A 21571-nucleotide genomic window follows, 5' to 3' on the forward strand; every position below is an offset into this window, starting at 1 on the left:
TCATCCTATCATATCTATATCATGACATGATATCGCCATTACCTTAGTCATTTCAATGTGAGTGGAGACTTCCAACTACATCCATTCCTATGCATCCTGAGCACTGTTTCTTTGGGCTGAATTTGCCATCCTAGGGAATTTTGCTGTTGTTATAGTCAAGAAGACCTCACCTTTGATGGATTGTGAGCTAATGTTGATTTCTGACATACCTTGTGTTTCTAAAGATGGAACCTGGAGCATAGGCATGTGGTGAGGGTCCAGGGCTGAGGGTCCTGTCTAGGCATGCTGCTACAGTTTGTGTCAAGGTTCAGAGTGGTGGCGGCTCCTGCTTACAAAGACATCCTGGGAATAGAGTCAAGCTTTACCAGCTGCCTCTAGAAGATGGAAAGAGGTCCTTCTCTGGTGTATTCAGATGGCATCACGGGATCAGTTCAGAGTTGGACATCTGGAAGTGTAAGGTGGTAAACTTACAATGCTTCAAGCCACAAAACTACAGTGACTTTTTATGGAGGCAAAGAGAAATGAACACACTAGACTCTTTTCTTTAATAAAGATTTAGTACATGGGGGTGGGGGAGCAGTGTCCAGATGTCCATAGAGGTTAGAAGAGGGCACCTCATCTCCTGAAGCTGGAGTTACAGTCCATGGTAAGCTGCCCCACACGGGTGATGGGAACCAAACTGCAGCCCTCTGTGAGAGAAGCAAGTGCTCTTAACCACTGGGCCATCTCCCCAGGCCCCATCATCCCTATTTAGTCTATGTTAATAGTAAATCATGGCCGCTGACAAGAGGCAGCAAGTCCCTGCGCTGAACACAGCTCCTCATCCTTGGTGGCATTTTAACTTGTGTAATCACCGGCATGCCCTCGGGTAACCGCCCTCATTCTTATCACCATTTTGCAGATAGAGAAACTGAGGCAAAGGAATGTTATCATTTTGTGGCTACTAAATCAGCTGTTAAGTTGGCCGCTGAGAGTTTACACTAGACATGTCAGAGCTGACTGCCAGGGACTACATCAGCTACACCCTAAAATGGCATGTGATCCCATTTCAGCTTGACAGCACCAAGGTCTATAGCTACTCTCACCTTAAGATAAAGAAAACATGGTACAGCGCCTGAGCTACACCTGTTACAGGACTGTGTACCTCTGAGGTTTCTTTACGTTTCTTCCTGACTGGCCATCATCGTTGCTAGAGCATCTGATATCACTCCCAGGAAGCCCTCAGAAGGTTGGCCCTGTTCTCGTATGGAGAGAAGGGAAAGGCCCAGGAAATCACTGCCTTCCCGAGAGACAGGGAATCAGCAGTCAACAGCTGGGAAGAGGAGACTTGGGTAGTGAGCGTGTGGTGCCTACTGGGTGGACTTCTCATCCTCGCCTATCTGAGTCCTCCATGCTCCTCTAGGTAACTCTCACTCACACTCCTATAGGTAACCCCTCACTCACACTCCTGAGGGTAACCCTCACTCACACTCCTGAGGGTAACTCTCACTCACACTCCTATAGGTAACCCCTCACTCACACTCCTGAGGGTAACCCCTCACTCACACTCCTGAGGGTAACCCCTCACTCACACTCCTGAGGGTAACCCCTCACTCACACTCCTGAGGGTAACCCCTCACTCACACTCCTATAGGTAACCCCTCACTCACACTCCTGAGGGTAACCCCTCACTCACACTCCTGAGGGTAACCCCTCACTCACACTCCTGAGGGTGACTCTCACTCACACTCCTGAGGGTAACCCCTCACTCACACTCCTGAGGGTAACCCCTCACTCACACTCCTGAGGGTAACCCTCACTCACACTCCTATAGGTAACTCTCACTCACACTCCTGAGGGTAACTCTCACTCACACTCCTGAGGGTAACCCCTCACTCACACTCCTGAGGGTAACCCCTCACTCACACTCCTGAGGGTAACTCTCACTCACACTCCTGAGGGTAACCCCTCACTCACACTCCTGAGGGTAACTCTCACTCACACTCCTGAGGGTGACTCTCACTCACACTCCTGAGGGTAACCCCTCACTCACACTCCTGAGGGTAACCCCTCACTCACACTCCTGAGGGTAACCCCTCACTCACACTCCTGAGGGTAACCCCTCACTCACACTCCTGAGGGTAACTCTCACTCACACTCCTGAGGGTAACCCCTCACTCACACTCCTGAGGGTAACCCCTCACTCACACTTCTGAGGGTAACTCTCACTCACACTCCTGAGGGTAACCCTCGCTCACACTCCTGAGGGTAACCCTCACTCACACTCCTGAGGGTAACCCTCGCTCACACTCCTGAGGGTAACCCCTCACTCACACTCCTGAGGGTAACTCTCACTCACACTCCTATAGGTAACCCCTCACTCACACTCCTGAGGGTAACCCTCACTCACTCACACTCCTAAGGGTAACCCCTCACTCACACTCCTGAGGGTAACCCTCGCTCACACTCCTATAGGTAACCCCTCACTCACACTCCTATAGGTAACCCCTCACTCACACTCCTGTAGGTAATCCCTCACTCACACTCCTGTAGGTAAACTCTGAGTTTGAGCCCCATCACCCATATAAAAGCTGGGCACTGGAGAGATGAAAATTGGAGGGTGCTTGTACCTTGCTGGCAGCCAGCCTACCCTGCTCAGCAAGTGACAAGTCCCAGTGAGAGACCCTGCCTCAAACCAGACCAGTGACTCACAGCTATGAACACTTCAAGAAATGGACCAAAGGGTCAACGTGTGACTCAACAGGCCACACTCCAGCTTCCACCACCAGATTCTCCTTTGTTTTTTGTTTTTTTGTTTGGTTGGGTGGATGGGTTTTGGTTGTTTGTTTGTTTGTTTTGTTTTGTTTTGGGGGAAGGTTTCATGGGCAGAAGGCAGCAGCAAGGGGCCAGGGAGATAAGTAAGACTGCACACATGCATACGTGCACGCGCGCGCGCACACACACACACACACACACACACACACACACACACGAGCGGAGGGCTGGAGAGGTAACTCAGTGAGAGCACTTCCCTAGCACATGCGAGGCCCGAGACTCATTGCCCAGTCCGTTAGCAACAGCAGACACAACAACAAATTTCAGTGTGAATGGATAAATGAGTCAAGAACAGGGAGAAGAGAGAGTGGGGAGGTTCAGGCCCCCAGGTTTGAAGACAGGATATCAAGCTGAACTGTGCAGGAGGTCTGGAGGCGTGGCTTAGCTGTTAAGAGAGCACTGGCTGCTCTCACCCAGGACCCAGGTTCAGTTCTCCACACCAGCCTGGCAGCTTACAGCTGTGTGTAACTCCAGTTCCAGGGGATCCAGCACCTACTTTGGCCTCTGTAGTCACAAGGCAGACAACCATACACATAAAATTTAAAAAGAAAGAGTAAGTCAAAGGATTCAAGTGTGTGCAGGAAAATCCCTGAGTTGAGTTCACATAATCATTCTATTTATTCAGCAACTATTTACTGCTCACCTGCCGAGAGCCAGGCACTATTTCTAGGTCCTAGGAGCCCCCTACTGAATAAATTAAGTGGTTGAATGTGAGGTGCGGTAGGGTCTCAGCAGCGAGGCCGGCCTGTGGTTGCAGTCTGCAGACAGGGTTCCCATTTCAAGTCATTCCCGTGCCAGCAGACACACCTGCCCTCCCCCAGCCACTGTTGGCTCCCGTGACGCACAGGGGACAGAGGAGCCCAGAGGTCTGCTGCTAGAATAAATTACCACGCCACAGTGTTCATGCATAAAACATGGTACAGAAGGCTGAGAGAGGCTGGGCCCCAGGCTGCTCAGGCCAGCAGCCGCCTTGGGGCCGGTCGGGAGTTAGAGGAAGGGAAGGGACGCTAGAGATAAAGGAAGCCAACAGAAACCTAAGACGTAAAAGGAAGAGAGAGAGAGAGAGAGAGAGAGAGAGAGAGAGAGAGAGAGAGAGAGAGAGAGAGAGAGAGAGAACAGACGGTCAGACAGACAGAGGAGAGAAGAGAGAGTAGCTTTTAAAAAAGTTCTTTGTGATCTTTATGCCTCTGGACCTGACTTCTGGAATTGCCGCTGAGACCTTTGGTGGACCGGTCATGAGGTCTTAGGCTGCTGTTTGGGGACCATGGTGTTGCCTTCGCGACTACATTGGATCAGAAACAGGCCATGGAGGGACAGGATCCGGAGGCGGCGGCTCCACCGTGAGTGTCCCCCGAGGAATGGCCCCCACTTTTGTCCCCACCCCTACTTGCTCCTCACACTTGTCCCCCTGTGTTTCCCCTCCTCGTCTGCCTCCCTTGAGCTTGCTGCACCTACTTCGGGTGAAGTTTCTACGCCCCACCCCGCCTCTCTTTCCTGTTTCTTCCCCACAGCCTCATCCCAGTTAGAGGTAACCAGATACAGCCTGTGCCAAGTGGCCAGCAGGGGAGGGAGGGGGCCTCTTTACTCCTCCGTCTAGATGGGAAAATACTCGTTGTTCATGGTGTTGTGTGAACTGATCTTCTGCTTGTTAAGCCGAGTACAAAGTGGGATGTCCAAATGCAGACAGTGAACTGGGAAGGGGGTGAAATTCCAGGATCAATGAGTCCGTTTCTTTAAAGGGCTGCATCACGTGTTTCTTCGGTGATCAGACTCACAGGAAGGTTCCTTTTGAGTGGGCAAGAATTATGACCAAAACCGAAATGTTGGTGTGGGAATAATCGGAGAAAGTAAAAGCCGTCCAAATATGCACCAAGACCATTATCGTCAACAAGTAATAGATGGTTGGACAGTGTGACAGAGTCAAGAGACTGGAGACTGGGGGTGAGGAAGAGAGAGCGGTCTGCTTTCATGGGGGAAAGGAGGCATTTGCTTCCTACTTAGCTCTGTCACGACAGACACTGATGAAACTGTGATAGCTTAGAGCTGACCTTTGCCCTAGTATGAAGTGATAACGGGGAGGGACAGAGACCGTTGTAAGCCAGACGCCACGCGTCCACACAGGAGTGCCCACCATTCACCCTCATTATGACCTTGTCATAGTTTACAACTTTTCAAATACGAGTGAAAAAATTAATTTCTAAGCAAAAGCTTTCAAATTTCAAGGTTGGCATTTAATTCTCTACATTTAAACATGTCGTTAATGGTCTGGTACAAAATGGACTGGCTGTTTACAACCAGTTACCAAACTGTTTTATTTGTGGGGTGTTGTTCTCATTAGAGACCTGTCACATCCTGTCATTTGTACCTAACAGCGTGTTGATGGGTCCTCCTTGTATGTTAAAAGGCCTTGGTGCAGACGGTAAAATCAAGATGAATGAGTGATTTGGGCTGGTGTCCAATACACAGTCGTGACCCACTAGTTTAGGAGCAAATAGGGCTGGTTGGGATCTAAACGGCATTTACATACAAGGAAATATTTTACACCCAGCAACACTTTTATTTTTCGTTCGTATAGCTGCAGAAGCCATTAGTGATTTTCCTGGGCCTTCAGCCCTGTGATCAACTGCTTCTTTCACTGGAGGTGTGCGTGCGTGCATGCGTGCGTGCGTTCGTGTGTGTGTGTGTGTGTGTGTGTGTGTGTGTGTGTGTGTGTGTGAAAGTGGACCCAGGACCTTGTGGATGTTAGGCAAGTACTCTACCATTTATCTATATCCCTAGCTGTTTGAACTATGTTTTTTTTTCTTTTGTTTGTTTGTCTTGCTTCATTCTGTGTGTATTGGGAAGTAGCTCCGATCTCGCAGGTTTGAAACAATACCTCTGTTGGGGTGCAGAGGTGTCACCAGGAAAAGGGGGAGCCTGGACTTGCATGGTTTCATCAGTGTGGGTGCAAAGTCAACTTAATCCCTAAAAGTTGTGGAAGCCTGCTTCACCTCAGAGATGATGTTTGGATTGTGAAGCTGATTGCTGGGTGCTGTGCTATGATCTGCACACGGTTTCAATATGAAATGTAGGTAGACATTACATCTAAGCTCAATGTTAGGCAGTTACCAGCAAAATAAGTATGTGTTTACTTATCGACGGTATTACTTATGTTGGTATGTATACTTGTACACAGTAGGCATATACTTATACTGTATATAAGCAAATATACAGACACTTACTCTTAGGAATGAGCATCTCGAGAGTTCTGACATCCCTTCAGGATGGTCACAGATCTTGATGTGTTATCAGTCCTGAAAATAAGTGGAGAATGGAGCCACAGTTTGGGTATCTCAGCAACTCAGAGAAGATCTGTGCATATTTAGAGAAATTGAACTGAAGGCGTGAAGGGAGAAGGGGTGAGAACATCAAGCGGAGAGCCCTGAGGGAGCTCATTATTGCCCACACCAGTCTACAAAACTACCCTGATATGTTGGAGCTGCTAAAACCTGCCTTGATAACTTCTCACTCTTCTGTCTGTGAGGCTTTTCTCACAGCACAGTGTCCAACTGAAGACTCAAGACTTTCAGTCCTATTTGGTCAATGGGAAAAAATTAAGTTGGTTAACCCCAGTTTTCTCAAACACATAAGGGACCTTGAACAGTAGTAAGAGATGCATATGCTGTGACTCCTAAGTCCATGCAGACATTGCTAATCAATCACATCTCTCCCTCTCACTCCAGGAGCATTGTTAGCATTAACATCCCTTCTAACAAAGCACCCCAGGCTACTGGTCTAACAAACTAGTATTGGCTTGTTAGTTGAAACTGGTATTTATGTCTTGTTGCTTCATAAAGTTCATTGCCTTAATTAGTTAGCTCAGTTTCCATGAGTGAAAAGTCTGGGCATAAATTAGCTAAAGCATCTGCTAATTCACTGGTCTCCCAATCTTGAGGTCAATGTGTTGCCTGAATTTCATCTGGGTTTTTATCTAGGTGCCGAATTCAGTTCCATGTGGCAGCCGGCCTGTGGGCCTCATTAGGCACTGGCTTCCCAGGGTTCCCTGTCCACTCCTCGGGTCACTTTCCACTACCTGCCCATTTGCCTCTTCAAGGCCCTTAGAGTCATTTGTTACTGCTAATCTCTCCATTGACAGGCTTGATTGAGCAGGGTAGACTCCAATACTCAACATCCCTTTGATTAGCTCAGAACCAGCTGACCAAGCTCCTCAATGACATCTCCACAGCCCTTCATCTTTGCCTTAAATCATAATCTGACTGTGGAGGTAAACATCAGCATATCCATTCACAGATCTTGCCTACACTCAAAGTGAGGGAATGATATAGGGCATGTGCACTGGAGACAAGAATCCCAAGGCCTTCTGAGAACTCTGTTTACCAGGAAAATAATGTCATTCATACCATACAACCTGGATTTTTTTTTAACTACTGAAAAGCTTTATTTATTTATTTATTACATTTTTTTTTGAGAAATTTTAAGTGTGCAGACAGGCTGATAAAGGGTGTCATGAGTCCCATATGCCTGTCACTTAAATGCAACATGTTAATAATTTGTCATATTTACTTCATTTATGTCCCAGCTGAAACATTTTAAAATAAGTTATAGACATTATGACATGTCAATTCTAAATATTTTGGTAAGAGTGCCTAAATAATGTCATTTTTCTACTTCACCACCAAATAAAATTCACCATGTCCCCCTGACATTATTTAATACCAGGTAAATACTCAGATCTTCCTGGTAGGAACTTATTCTTAGTGTGTGCCACGTGGCCACAACCCTTTAGTTTAGAGAGACCTGTCTTAGTTAGGATTCTATTACTGTGATAGAACACTATAACCCAAAGCAACTTGTGGAGCAAAGAGTTTATTTGGCTTACAGGTCACAGTTCATCACTGAAGGAAGCCAAGGCTGAAACTCAAGGCAGGAACCTGGAATTGGGCATCGAGCCATGGAGGACCTTGGCTTACTGGCTTGCTCCTGGTGGCTTGCTCAGCTTGTTTTCTTATAAAACCTAGGATTACCTGACCAGAAGTGGTACTGCCCAGAGTAGGCCAGACCCTCTCACATCAATCAAGAAAAACGGCTCACAGACTTCCCAACAGGCAATCTCAGGGAGGCATTTTCTCAGTTGAGGTTCCCAGACAACTCTAGCTTGCATCAAGTTGACCAAAACTCACCAGGAGAGGATCCAAACCCTTTAGTGTCGTTCTGCCATGGTTAGTTGGCTCCATTTTCTGAAACACATAAAGGGATCCTGGACGGCAGTCGAAGCTGCATAGACAACAACTGCCAAGTTCACCCCAACATTGCTGACCAATGTCTGGTGCGTTCCCCACCTCCCAGCCCCACTGCTGGCCCAGCCTTAGGCTGAACTTTGAGTCGAATGAGAACTGTGTTCAGGGTGGGGATAAGCTCCACTCACTGGAGCTTAGTGGGTTCTACCCCAGCTCTGCAAATGAAAACAAAAGAATAACAAGATCAGTGGCTCCTGGGTGAGATGGCTCGGGAGGTAAAGGCCCTGGGCACCAGGCCAGACAGACAGAACGAGTCTAGTGTCAGGGAGCCATGGGAGGAGAAAACTAACTCCTGCAACTTGTTTCCTGACCTCCACAAGTGTGCTGTGACACACATGCATGCGCACGCACGCGCCCGTGTGTGTACACACACACACACACACACACACACACACACAAAATCATAGCATATCACCCTCCTTTGGATATTTGCCTTTAAAAAAGAGGCCATTTGAGGGGGGGGTGGCCTGAGCTACTTCACAGACCCAAACAAGGGACTCTGGGCAGATATTGGAGGGCGGGCTCATCTGTGCCCTGTGACCCAGACTGAGCCACTGAACTCTGACCTCCCAGGGGAAGGGAAGTCTGCAGAGCAATATCAAGGGTACACGTGCACTTTTTCTGAAGTCAGGGTCTCTATCCATAGCCCAGGCTGGCCTGGAACTCATTATATAGCATAGGCTGTCCTCAAACTCTCTGTGAGCATTTTGCCTCAGCCTCCTGAGTGCTGGGGTTACAGGTGAGTGCCACCCTGTCCAGCTTGTGCCTGGACTTTGTAAATGATGACAATGATGTTGGGCAGGGCTTGAGTATGAGAGCTGAGCCCTGATGCTTGGGTACTCTGCAGCCATGTTCTTCTTCAATCTGCCGCTCGGGAGAGGTTAAGAGAAAGCAAGCTTATCTCTTCAGTTTGAAAACAAGATCTGCCTTCAGATCCTTCTCTGCAATGCAGTGTTTGGCCTGAACTATAAAACTGTTATTGTAATGATGTCAACCTCACTGTATTTTGTGGGACTTAGAAGAAGACATGAGGTATGTCAAGCGTCAACACCATGTCAGGCATAGGGCTATTGAGTAGAGGGAGCCTAAGACTGGTGACAGTGGACTTAGGGCAGTGCGGGGGGGGGGGGGGGGGGGGGGGGGGGGGCTGCCATCAGGGGAATGTCATGCCGGATGTGACACCCTTCCTTCCAAAGCTTTGCACCCTCCCCCAGCATCAGATGAATGCACAGTACCAGGCTGAAGGCATCATGGACACCACGCCATGGAAAAGGCACTCTTGGCCTCTCAGGACAGGCCACCTGTTCTGGGATAGGGAATGAGTGTCAGCCATCACCCGAGAGTGCTAGTTTCTCATGCACATGAATGCAAGCTCTGGAGCCCACAGAGAAGGCTGCCTTCCCTCCCTACAAAGGCAGAATTTGGATGGAGCAGACCACAGGGTGGTGGCCTCTGTGGACCTCGTCAAACGAAGGGGACCAAGTGTCATGTGTTCCTCCAAAAGACGACAGTGACAAAACTGCTCTGCACTGTGGTGAGGAATGTGACCATCTCAGTGACAGTTACTGTGGCTCAACCGATTTGCTTTGCTTCACTCACTGGCCATTCTCCCGCCTCAGCATGGTGGTAGTTTTCTTTAGTGGGGGGGATTTTTTCTTCCCCATGTGTATGTATGTACATGCATGTGTGGGTTCAGGGGGTGTATGTTCACCCATGCATGCACATGTGGAGGCCAGAGGCTGATGCTGAGTGTCTTCCTACATTGCTCTCCACCTTAATATTTGAGATGAGGTCTCTCCATGAACCTGGCCATTTTAGCTAGACCAGCAGGCTGGTCAACCCCAGGGATAAACTTCTCTTTCCCTTCACCCCAGAATGGAGATTACAGGTGTACCCTGCTGTGCCTGACTTTATGTGGGCGCTAGAGATCCAAACACAGGCACTTAGGCTTGGGTGGCAAGTACTTTACACACTGAGCCATCCATCACCTGCCCACCCCCCAGCCCAAGGTGGCAGTGTTCTTCGTGTGGCTGGGTGAGAAGGGGACCTCACCGGGTGGAGGTCTGAGTTCCGTAGACCATCCTCTATACTGTGGTTGGTGTGCGGGTGTGACAGGGCTGTCCTGTCTGTGGCTGCCTGCTCTGTAGAGGAAGGTAAGAACACACTTTCCTATCCCCACCCAACACAGGACATAGGAGGAAGCCCTAGAATCTCCAGTACTTCCTGCTGTCTTCAGTGCCGAGCAGGCCTCCGAGAGATAAAGTGGCCTGGGCAGAGGCATTGCCTTGAGCCAGTGGCTCTCCTGGCAGCCTCTGAACCCAGGTCCACTGCTCTGCCAGATGGTCCCGCTTGCTGGGCGACACAGCATCAGCTTACAGAGCAACCCGACTGACTCTTGGCTCTCTGTCCTCTGACCTGCCCCTTGGCAAGACGGGTGGGCAGACACTGTGCTTCAGTCCCACTCAAGTTTCCCCTGGCTCCTCCCTAGAGGGCTTCATGGGACATGGGACAGCTATGGCTGTGGATTTAGCTTTTCAACAAGGAAGCTGAGTCTCAGAAATCCCAGAGCACGGCAGGAGCGGCATGGCTGACTCCCCGCGGTATGGCTGACTCCCCGCGGCATGGCTGACTCCCCGCGGCATGGCTGACTCCCCGCGGCATGGCTGACTCCCCGCGGCATGGCTGACTCCCCGTGGCATGGCTGACTCCCCGCCCGGCTGCTCTCATGTCTTGCTGGGTTCTGACTTAGAGTTGCATGTGGCTGGCGTATTCCTTGGTTGGGCTGCAGGTGCCGGCTTCAGGTTGGAGACGAAGGGGCCTCTCAGAGCCACAGAACCTTTAGTTTCCTGTGTTCCAGTCCAAACACCTGCTCAATTGTTCATCAACAGCCTTTGTAGAGTAGACAGCTGGGCCTCCAGATCTGCCTCTCTGCCTAGTTCTGTATCTAGTTTGCCAACAGCTCTGCCTGATGTAGACTCTGAGTTTGTTGTTCTGGGTCCCAGGGATTCACACTGGTCTAAGAACTTATGCTCGTTCGGACTCCCTACTGTCCCATCATCACCTTCCAGAATAATCGCTCGTGGACGAGCTCCCCCACCCCCACCCCACCTGCGCGATTGAAGGGCGACTCCTGCAGTTGCCTCGTGTCCAGTGTCAGCTTCAACTGCCAAGGAAAACAAAAACAAACCAAGCAAACAAAAACAATGGGAAACTCGAGAGAGAGGGAAGACACTTTGAATAATTCAAGGGACCTGCTGGTGAGACAGGGCTCTTTGTGTGAACATTGATCTGCGCAGATATTTTTGCTGTCTCCAGCCAAGGCCAGACCGAATGGAGGAGGGTGTGGAGGGGAAAAAGAGGGGAGGGACGAGGCTGCAAGAGAATAAATAGCAAACAGGATGAGAAAAGAAAGCACATTCAGCAGAGGTCAGGGGACCCTCTCGCCGCGATGGACTGTATCCCTTCAGTGTGTTAGCCAAAATAAAGCCTTCCTCCGGAAGCTGCTGTGTATAAAGTGTCTAACCAGAGCACAGAGAAAAGTGACTAATGTGCCCGATTGCCAGCAGCCAACCTGAGTGTGGACAACTCTTGAGTTGCTGCTGCCCAAGGTGCCCTGAGCTTGCTAGAGATTTATTGTCCTGTCAGTCCAAGTCTTAAATTTTCAAGCAAGTGAAAAAACACCAAGACTCAGACTAATGCTGTGCCACAGAGAGGGCATCTGTGCATGTGTGCAAGTCAGCAAAGTGCCCGGAGAGCTCTCGGTCCTCCACAGTGATGAACTCAAAGAAGGAGAAAAAGGATGTGATGTTCTTTTGAAGTTATCAGGCTATGAGAGCAACCCCTTGGGCCTGGGGTCAACTTTCCGAATGGTATAGCTAGGAAAAGAGATAATTAGAAGCCTTTTAAAATGTTTTCCAACATGTCATTATTAATGGCTCCGCACTAACATTTTACTATACTTGATGTATCCATATACATTCATAACAATCTACTCATTAACTGATTTTATTTTTTAATTCCATTTATTTATTTTGTGGGTCAGGGAGCATACCATGATGCCAATGTAGAGGTTAAAAAACAACTTATGGAAGTTCTCGTCTGCCACCGTGTGAATCTGGGGGATCAAACTCAAGTCTTGAGGCTTAGCAGCAAGTGCTTTTACTTGCTGAGCCGTCTCATAGGCCCAAATTTTATTATATTTAATTTTTCCCATTAACAGATATTAATTGTGCATATTAATATGGCTTGGCATGATAGTCCATATGTGCATGCAGTGTATACTGATCAAAGCCCGCCCCCTTCCCAGTCTCAAGTAATCAATACTCTACTTCCTGGTAGACTTTTGTAGCATTCACAGATGTGAGAGGACACGCAGTAGCTGTTTTTCTGGGTCTGGCTTATTTTACTTAATGACCTCTAGCCCTCTGCATTTTGTAGTATATGACAGAATCTTGTTTTTCTTTGTGGCTAAATAATATTCCACATACACCCTTTTTATTTATCCTTTCATCTGTTGATTAGGTTGAGTCCATAATGTGGCTATTTGGAGCTGTGGTGGGATAACCTGGGCATGCAGTATTTCTTTATATGCAGACAAAACTTGTTTTTAATTCCTTCAAAGCTGTGGAGACTTGCACACTTAAACACTTCTCTGTGTTATTCAGCCTTGGATGCTTGCACACTTAAACACTTCTCCATGTGTCATTCAGCCTTGGATGCTTGCACACTTAAACACTTCTCTGTGTCATTCAGCCTTGGATGCTTGCACACTTAAACACTTCTCCATGTGTCATTCAGCCTTGGATGCTTGCACACTTAAACACTTCTCCAAGTGTCATTCAGCCTTGGATGCTTGCACACTTAAACACTTCTCCATGTGTCATACAGCCTTGGATGCTTGCACACTTAAACACTTCTCCATGTGTCACTCAGCCTTTGTCAATAGGTTCCTAATATTTTGGTCCTATCTGTGAGGCATTGAGCAAAATCCACTTCTGAGTTGCAGTCAGCGCCTGAGGGCTGACAGCATGTCTGTGGTCACATAACCACCACAGTAAAGATCGGGGTCCTCTGCCCGCCCCATCTTCTCCTGTGCCCTTCAATGAACCTGCCTTCCAAAAGATCACAAATCATGGTCTGTTTCCTGTGTGATAGTTCTGCCTTTCTCAGAACATTTCATCCCTGGAATCAGGGAGCATGCTGCCTCTGGAGTCCGCCTTCTCTCACTCATCATAGCATCTCTGTTCCATCCGTGGTGACGAGTACCGTTCCTCTTGGTTGCTGAGTAGCGTTTCATGGTTGGATTATTATTGGCTGTATTTTTTAGATATATCTTACTAGATAGAATGAATATAATAGGTATATTTTATATTGGGTGTATTAGGTAGAGTGGACATATTTAATAAAATATAAATATAAAATATATTTTTGCAGGTAGTAAAATCTGTAATCCAAAAAGCCCAGCTAATCAGCAACTATCCTAGTGAACATCCCCAACATCTGGCCACCTCCATTCTCCTTCTGGTTCCGGTCCCCTCTAGGGGGAGCTGTGAGCAGATCAATGACTGACATCTCCCACTACCCTTCATGGGTATTGTGAGGCCATCAGCGAGACACAGTTCAGAGATGGTTCAATCAATTAGCAGCAGATGACTGTGGCTCAGAATCTATTGGACCTGCTTCCACCAGCACGTTTTCCCCTTGACATGATGCAGTTACAGAAAAATGCAGGAGACAGTGAGTAGCCTGGGGCAGGGCTGACAGTGCAGCAGAGGGAAGGGGAAGCTGAGGCTGTAGGGGGCAAAGCAGGAAGAGGCATCCTAGCCCTGAGCATCGTGGACCGCTGGGCTGCAGAGCGTCTTCCCCCTCCATTTTCTCTCCTTAACTCCTGCTGAGATCCAATGTTCTCACCTTAAACCATAACATCTTGCACCCAGAATGAAAGAGTACAAGAACACCATGATGTTTTGAGGAAACTGTGTAGCTAAGGAAGTCTTTGCTTCGAATCCAATGCCCAAATGAGCAGCCTAGCATTGTCAGAAATGCCCAAAGGCCATCTCTGTTTGCCCCCTGCTATGAAAACGAAGTTGTCTGTTTCTAAGGTGAGAGACGCCATCTTCAGGACGAGACACACATTTCTCCTTTCCCCTTCTTTCCGTAGCAACGCCTGCTTTGGCATTACATGAGGAAGTAGGGAAGAGGCCGTGAGCACCCTCTTCAGAGCCTGGACCCATTTCCGGCCCTGACCCCAGGCCTGTGTGGGACATATTAGCCAGGTGCCTCACCCACTTTACACAGCCAACACATGCTCTTCTAGGTATGGCTACAGCAAGAACCATGCTGGATGGCCAATTTTAATTTTCCTACTGGCACAGTCTAGAATCACCTGGAAGGGGAGTTCCCAGATCGGATTGGTTTGTTGGTGTGTGTGTGTGGAGGGGGGGGGTCTTGATTATCTTAATAAATGGTGAAAGGCCTACCCTGAAAGTGGTCAGCACCATTCCCTGGGTTCAGACCCCAGAGTATAAGAGTAGAGAAAACACCTAACCATGCCTGAGTTCTCTGCTCTCAGCTGAAGACTGACTTAGGCTTCTGCCTGGGGAATTCCCCACTGTGATGGGATGTCACCTGGAACTGTGAGCTAAAATGGAGTCCCTGTTTTCTAAAGCTGCCTTTGTCGAGGTATTTTATCACACGGCAATCACGAAACTAAAACACTCTTCTTTCTTCCTTCCTTCCTTTCTTTCTTCCTTCCTTCCTTCCTTCCTTCCTTCCTTCCTTCCTTCCTTCCTTTCTTTCTTTCTTTCTTTCTCTCTCTCTTCCTTCCTTCCTTCCTTTCTTTTTCTTCCTTCCTTCCTTCCTTCCTTCCTTCCTTCCTTCCTTCCTTCCTTCCTTCCTTCCTTCCTTCCTTTCTTTCTTTCTTTCTTTCTTTCTTTCTTTCTTTCTTTTATCACTTCCCTCTTCCAGCACTCGCTGGCTCTCATGTTAATTCATCTCCTCCCAGTCCTGGACACCCCAATAGCCTTTCTTCCTTCCTTCTGCATGGCATCAACCCTGCCCTTCCTCCACTTCTTGATGCTGGTGTGGACCACATGATGAGACCTCAAGTGTCAACCAGAAAAAATACAGTTAAAATTTGCTATCCTTATTTTGCATGTGTGAGCTCACAGACTACCAAGCCGGAAGTCTTGTTTGGCTGCACAGTGCCTCACTTTTCCTCATGTGAAAACTGAAGTTTAAAGGCCTATTCTCGTGAGGGAGTATCACAGAGCTAGAGGGGAGTGGGGGGGGGCACCCAGAGGATGAGACTGAGAGCAGGCGAGGACCGGGGAGTATTGTCTGCAGCGGAGAAATATTCAGGCAGCTGAGAACAGCCCAGGGAGAGGCTGGCCACCATTGAAATCATCTCAGAATATCTGCTCTGAGACTGGGAATTCTCTTCTTCTTTAATAAGAGGGCTTGGGTCCACTGAGGAAGAAGCCTGAGCACTCAGCTCCTTGGACTGGGCTCAACCATTGCTGGTTTTAGGTTCCTTGTCCCTTTCTTCAGAGTTCTGCCTGCATTCTAAGTGCATGCCTATCCTTCTGAGCCAGGAACAGGCAGGAAGGCTGAGCCTCTGTGGAGCCAGTTTACCAAAGTTTGTGGCTAAGCCACTTCTTGTCCTAGGAAATCACCACTCCTAAGATGTGCAGAGGCACAAGCCCATCTGAGCAGGGCCCCAGCTCAGGGTCCAACACTACATGTGAGCTCACAAGTCCTCCATGCACAGAGGTCCATACCTAATATCCTCTTTATGGCTTAACCAAGTAGGATGTGCTGGCCTGCTTCCTTCACAACAGATAGTTGGGCACCGCTGTCTACACTTACCTAGGTCCTGGGCCCCAGCTCCCCCCAGGAAAACCTTCCTTTCTGATCTTGGGAGTGTTTGCCCTTCATCCTTGAACTCTTCCCCTTTGAGACCCAGAGCAGGCTGCGGGCTGCTTGGTTCTGGGTCCCCGACACTTCATGTCACTTCTCTGGGCTTCTCCTGCCTTGTCAGCAGAGACGGGCACATGGATTCTAGCCAACAAGTAAGTCCCGGCATGAAGACAAGGCACAAGGAAACATTTCGCCAGTGCCATTCAAATTCTTTTTAAACTCACTACAAACTCACTACCTCAAAGGTAAAATGTGGCCTGGCGAGTGAGTCAGTGGTTAAAGGCGCTTGCTGGAAAGCTTGACAATTCGAGTTCGAGCCCTGGGCTCTGAAGGAGATGTCTTAGGTAGGGTTACTATTGCTGAGATGAAACACCATGACCAAGGCAACTTATAGAAGAAGGTATTCAACTGGGGCCTTCCTTACATTTCAGAAAGTTAGTCCACGGTCATCATGGTGCCAGAGTAGTAGCTGAGAACTTCCACTCTGACCAGACAACAGGAGGCAGAAAGAGAGTGACACTGGACCTGGCTTGGGTTTTTGAACCCTCAAAGCCCACCCCAGAGATGTACCTTCTTCAGCAAGGCCACACCTCCTAATTCTGCCCAAACATTTCCATTAACTGGGGACCAAGCATTAACTGGGCCTATGGGGCCATCCTCATTCAAACCACCACAGACTAGGAGTTAGATGCCTGATAGGCAGACCGACGGGGAGAGGAGCCATGCCTAATATAGGTAAAAAGGATGGCCAACTTCCAAGATGGCTGGCTTCTTCCTTGCCCTTCTGACCTGAGACAAAAAGCCTGGCAGCTTAAAAAGAAGGCCTAGCAGGCTTTTTCTCCAGCCAGTAGGGTCGACCTGCCTAAGGACTGGTCAGACAAGGTCCTAGTCAGATGCTTACGCCTCGGAAGCTGTGGGCCTCTCAGCCACCCTGTCTTTATTAAACACCTTTCCTCAGCTGCTGAATCTGTCCGCTGCTGTCTGCGTGGTCTAAGACATCTCCTCGGCTGCCTGTGACACAGCCTTTGAATTCTTTATCTGGCAGAGGAAATGAACCTAATCAAGAATCCTGCCCCTGAGGGAGAGAGAGTGTTGACCTCTAACCTTTATCCATGCACAGTGACACACATGCACGCACACAGGCACACATGCATGCACACACTCACGCACACACACAAGCTGACAGAAAAAAAAATGTATGAAGAGGTGTTTCATGAGCTTGTTTTTGTTTTGACATTTGAAAATTTGAGCATCTACTTAGTAGGCGAGCAGAAGCTGTATTCTGACTGAAAGAGTCCTTTCAACCACTGGGATCTGGGGACACACAGGCCCGCCTTCCTCAGCTCTGGTCTCCTGGAGACTCATATCTTTGTTGCCTCCAGCCTCCAACCTCTAGCTTGAAGCTTCCATTCTCTGAGGCTCGGCCTCTAGACCCAGCCCCTAGCCTCCCCCACCCTGCCCCCCCCACCCCCAACCCCCACCTCTAACCCCCAGACCCCACTCTCTAGTCCCTGGCTTCCAGCCCCCAGTCCCCAGCCTCCAGCCTCTGGGCTCTCACCATCTTCATTTCAGAGGCAATCTTGTATCATAGCCTTAAGATTTTCCTCTACTTTGTTTGTTTGTTTCTATTTGAATTGTACAGGTTGTGTGTTTAAGACCAGGGTCACTGTTTTACAGGGAATGATCACCAATCTAAAATCACTATGAGACAATTCATATCCTGGAATTCATACAAATGAGTTTTTGAGAAGTATGAAATTTTTTTTTTTTTTTTTTTTTTTGGTTTTTCGAGACAGGGTTTCTCTGTGTAGCTTTGCGCCTTTCCTGGAACTCGCTTTGGAGACCAGGCTGGCCTCGAACTCACAGAGATCCGCCTGCCTCTGCCTCCCGAGTGCCGGGAGAAGTACGAAATTTTTTAAGCATTAAAAATATAGAGAAAAAAAATAAGACAAATGTACAGCAACTAGCATCGAATAATGAGTATTTGAAAGATCCTTGAGGTTCTCTTCCTGAAGGAAAAACAAAGATTTACAGTGAGTGTCTCTGGTTTCTATGCTGGGTTTCCAGAATCCTTCAGAACACTGTCTGCAGTCTGTCCTCAGTCTTTCTTTTTTCTTTTTCATTTCATTTTGTTTTGTTTTTATGAGACAGGTCTCACTCTGTAGCCTTGGCTGGCCTGGAACTCACTATGCAGCCCAGGTTGGCCTAAAACTTAGGATAGTCCTCTTGCGTCAGCCTCCTGGGTGCTGGTGTTTTACATGGACTCTCCACACCTAGCCCTGTCTTCTGTCTTCATTTGCTCACCACAGGTATGCTCCAGATCACCCCATGTGCATTATCATAAACCTAGCCTAGGCAAATCTAACTCTCTCTTCTCTGCAGATTGAAAAATGTGGAGCTATGCAAACATCTAACAAAGTGATCCCCACCACCACTACAACCCAAGGCAAAAACAATGCCCCGCCCCCTTGTGCACGCAATAGCCCGAGTGGTCACGTGGTCCTGAGAGTTAAAGCTGTTATGGAGTTCTGAGTGATTTTGTTCAGTCTTTAACTCATAAGTAACAATCATTTGTAAAACCATCTTGCTGAGCACCGTGATTTCAAAAGTGGCTCCCTTGAGGCTGGAGAGACGGCTCAACTGTTAGGGGCAGGGTTGCTCTTCCCAGACCAGGATTTGATTCCCAACACCTACATGGTGGCTCAAACCATCTGTAACTCCAGTTCCAGGAGATCAGATGCCTTCTCCTGGCCTCCGTGGGCGCTACATACACATGATACACACACCTACATACACGCAAAATGGCTCATGTGTGGGACTGGGATGTAACTAGTTTAGCTGGTAGAGTGTTAGTCAAACATGTATAAGGCCCTGGGTTCGATCCCCAGCACTTTATAAACTGAGTGTGTTGGTTGGTACATTTCTGAAATCCTAGCACACTCAGGAAATGAAGTAAAGATCAGGAGTTAGATGTTATCCTCAGCTAAAAGAAAATTCAAGATTACATGAATCCCTGGTTACATGAAACAAACAACCCCCCCCCCCAAACAAAAATCAACTCACTTGTTATTCAGAAAAACCAACCATCTCTGTGGCTTTTAATCCCACCCAAGTGAAAGATGAGTACCCTTAACAATTTGTTTCCAGAACACTGGCATTGAGGACAAATACAGCATCACTTGGAGACCCAGAAGCCTGTGGGTGAGTCATGTTCACTTCAAAAGCGCTCCCTGCTTCGGTCTCCTACAAGTCTGACTTTTGACTCCTCAGAAACACAACCTCCTACTTGTCCGAACTTACTAAAGTTCCAAGAGAAGTGGAGATGGCACAAGGTCAAGAACCCACGTTTCCAAAGCTGGGAGGGGTTCCAGGATCATCACCTCACAGGCCGCCCTCCGAAGCTGTCCATGTGCATTTCCATTAGTTTAATTTGCACAGCCTTAAGCCCAGTGTCCAAACTTGACTTTAATTTATTTTGAAATAGTGAAACATTGTTTTCTAGCTCAGAAATTCAGTTTAAGACATACAAATCGTATGCAGTGACCTCCCTTGGGGGTGGGGAGCTGGTGGGGAGGACGAACTTCCTGTCTGTTTTCTCCTTTTGTTGTTTTTGATTCTCTGAGACAGCGAGGCATGGATGACCTTCAACTTCTGACCCTTCTGCCTCTGCCTCTCAAGTTCTGGGATGAGGGGCATGCATCACCAAGCCAGGCTTGTGTTGACTTTTTTAAAGGCTCTGTTGCTTTTCCCCCCCTAACCCTAAAAGGACTTCACAGTCAGGATCCTTATTGCCCCGCCTCCTGATTTCCAGAGCATTCTTTTGCTGCTGCTGCTGCTGCTGCTGTTGTTGTTTTGTTTTGTATTGTATTGTATTTTGTTTTTTGAGCCAGGGCTTTTCTGTGTATCTACCCTGCCTGTCCTGGCTCTCTCTCTCTCTGTAGCCCAGGCTGGCCTTGAACTCACAGAGCTCCTCCTGCCTCAGCCTCCCCAGTGCTGGGATTAAAGGCGTGCGTCACAACCACCACCCAACTTTTCCAGAGTATTCTTGTTCAATAGAGAGTTCCTATAGAAATCTAAAGTATTGTCTCCAAGTAGGAGAAAATTTAAATGCCAAAGACATTTCTTTCAATTTCTTTGTCTAGAATAATCCCACAGCTACATAAGTAGAAGTTTTAAAATCCCCTTGTCCCTGACCACATCTCAATCGAATTCTCCGAACTCCCACACCCACTGGAACACCAGGACTGTGACTGGGGATGGGCAGGAGGCACAGGGCACTTCCTGTTACCAGGCCACTCCCTGCTTCTGCAGACCCCCACCCTGTCTCCATCCCTCCCTCTTCCTGATCAAGGTCTAATCTCATGGAGATCTTACTGCTAACTAAAAACTATCAGAGATACAGGCAAAAGGAAGTTAAACAGCCCGTGGAGAAACAATTAGCATAAACTAGAACATGGGAACCTTCTTAGAAACAAGGGGTCGATTCCGTTTGACAAATAAACAGTGCAGAAATACAATCAAATGATGTTGAAGGAAATCTGGACATGAACATCACATACAAACTCTAATCTTGTTTTCATGGTAACTGTTATGGCTCCTCACGGGGTTCACTTCAGCCAGCAATTGTAAAAGCTCCTCTAGGTTTTGGATTTTCCAAGACTATGTTTCATGTTGTTGATTTAATGCAAAACCATTGATGAGTCTTCTGAGAAACCGAGACTTTCGTGATTGTCAAGTGTGAGGTTCTTTTTTGTGGGTAGTTACCACAAGGTGGCGCCACTATAGCATTTCACAAACCTAACAGCACTTCAGACTTAAAAAAGCAGAACTCTCCGCAGTGATGGGAAATTGATGTCATCCCCAAATATATGAATGCAATCTAATGGTTTCCCCTGCCGTATGAACTCTATTCACAGGCTTCTGCTTTCCAATGACTTTCATAATTCCATGTTGAAGCAGAAATATGAGTTCCGGAGATTCTATGAAGAACCAAAATATGACTCCCAAGCCTCACAAAGAAAGGCTCTGAAGTTCACAGAACTGTGAGATTTTCTACGGGTGCTTTACATGCCCATGGGCGGTTGAATGGAGCCCACTGAGCTCGTACAGAGGTGTCCATTTCAGCAGATACCAGCTCTCAGGAGTGGTTACTATTCACAGTGGAAGAACACTGGAGGACAAATAAGGGCTGAAAGGGAAGTCATGCCCAGGGGGCACAGTGTGGAGGGGATTTTGTGAAAGAAAGGCATCTAGAGACTTCTTAAGAAAGGACTTGGTAGCTACCAAGGAGAAAGCTGTGAGCATCTGAAATGCTCACATTTGAAAAGGCAACAGACTGAGTCTGTTGATAGATTGCTTAAATACCATACCAGAGGCCTTCCATTTGATCCCCAGCACAGAATAAGACTGGGTGTGGTGTCATAACCTGCAGTTCCAGCATTTCAGAGGTAGAAACAGGAAGACCAGAAGTTCAAAACCATCATTGGCTACATAGCAAGTTTAAGGATAGCCTGAACTACATTAAGACCCTGTCTCAAAAGCAA

The 21571-nt window shown here is 47.9% G+C and overlaps 1 protein-coding gene across 4 annotated transcripts in view; it reads left to right on the top strand.

Moving 5' to 3' along the window:
• The first annotated feature begins 3951 nt into the window (after positions 1-3951).
• Positions 3952-21571, top strand: part of Ripor2 (RHO family interacting cell polarization regulator 2) — a 217532-nt gene continuing 199912 nt past the window's right edge. For 2 of the 4 annotated variants that reach the window (XM_076573069.1, XM_076573072.1), the window contains exon 1: positions 3955-4154. In XM_076573069.1, the coding sequence (XP_076429184.1) occupies positions 4079-4154 (76 nt within the window). In that variant the 5' untranslated portion in view covers positions 3955-4078. Of the gene's footprint in view, positions 4155-21571 lie in introns of all 4 variants that reach the window. The other 2 variants (XM_076573071.1, XM_076573068.1) reach the window with 2 other exon arrangements.

Source organism: Peromyscus maniculatus, chromosome 5, assembly GCF_049852395.1.
Source record: "Peromyscus maniculatus bairdii isolate BWxNUB_F1_BW_parent chromosome 5, HU_Pman_BW_mat_3.1, whole genome shotgun sequence".
Classification (NCBI taxonomy): domain Eukaryota; kingdom Metazoa; phylum Chordata; class Mammalia; order Rodentia; family Cricetidae; genus Peromyscus; species Peromyscus maniculatus.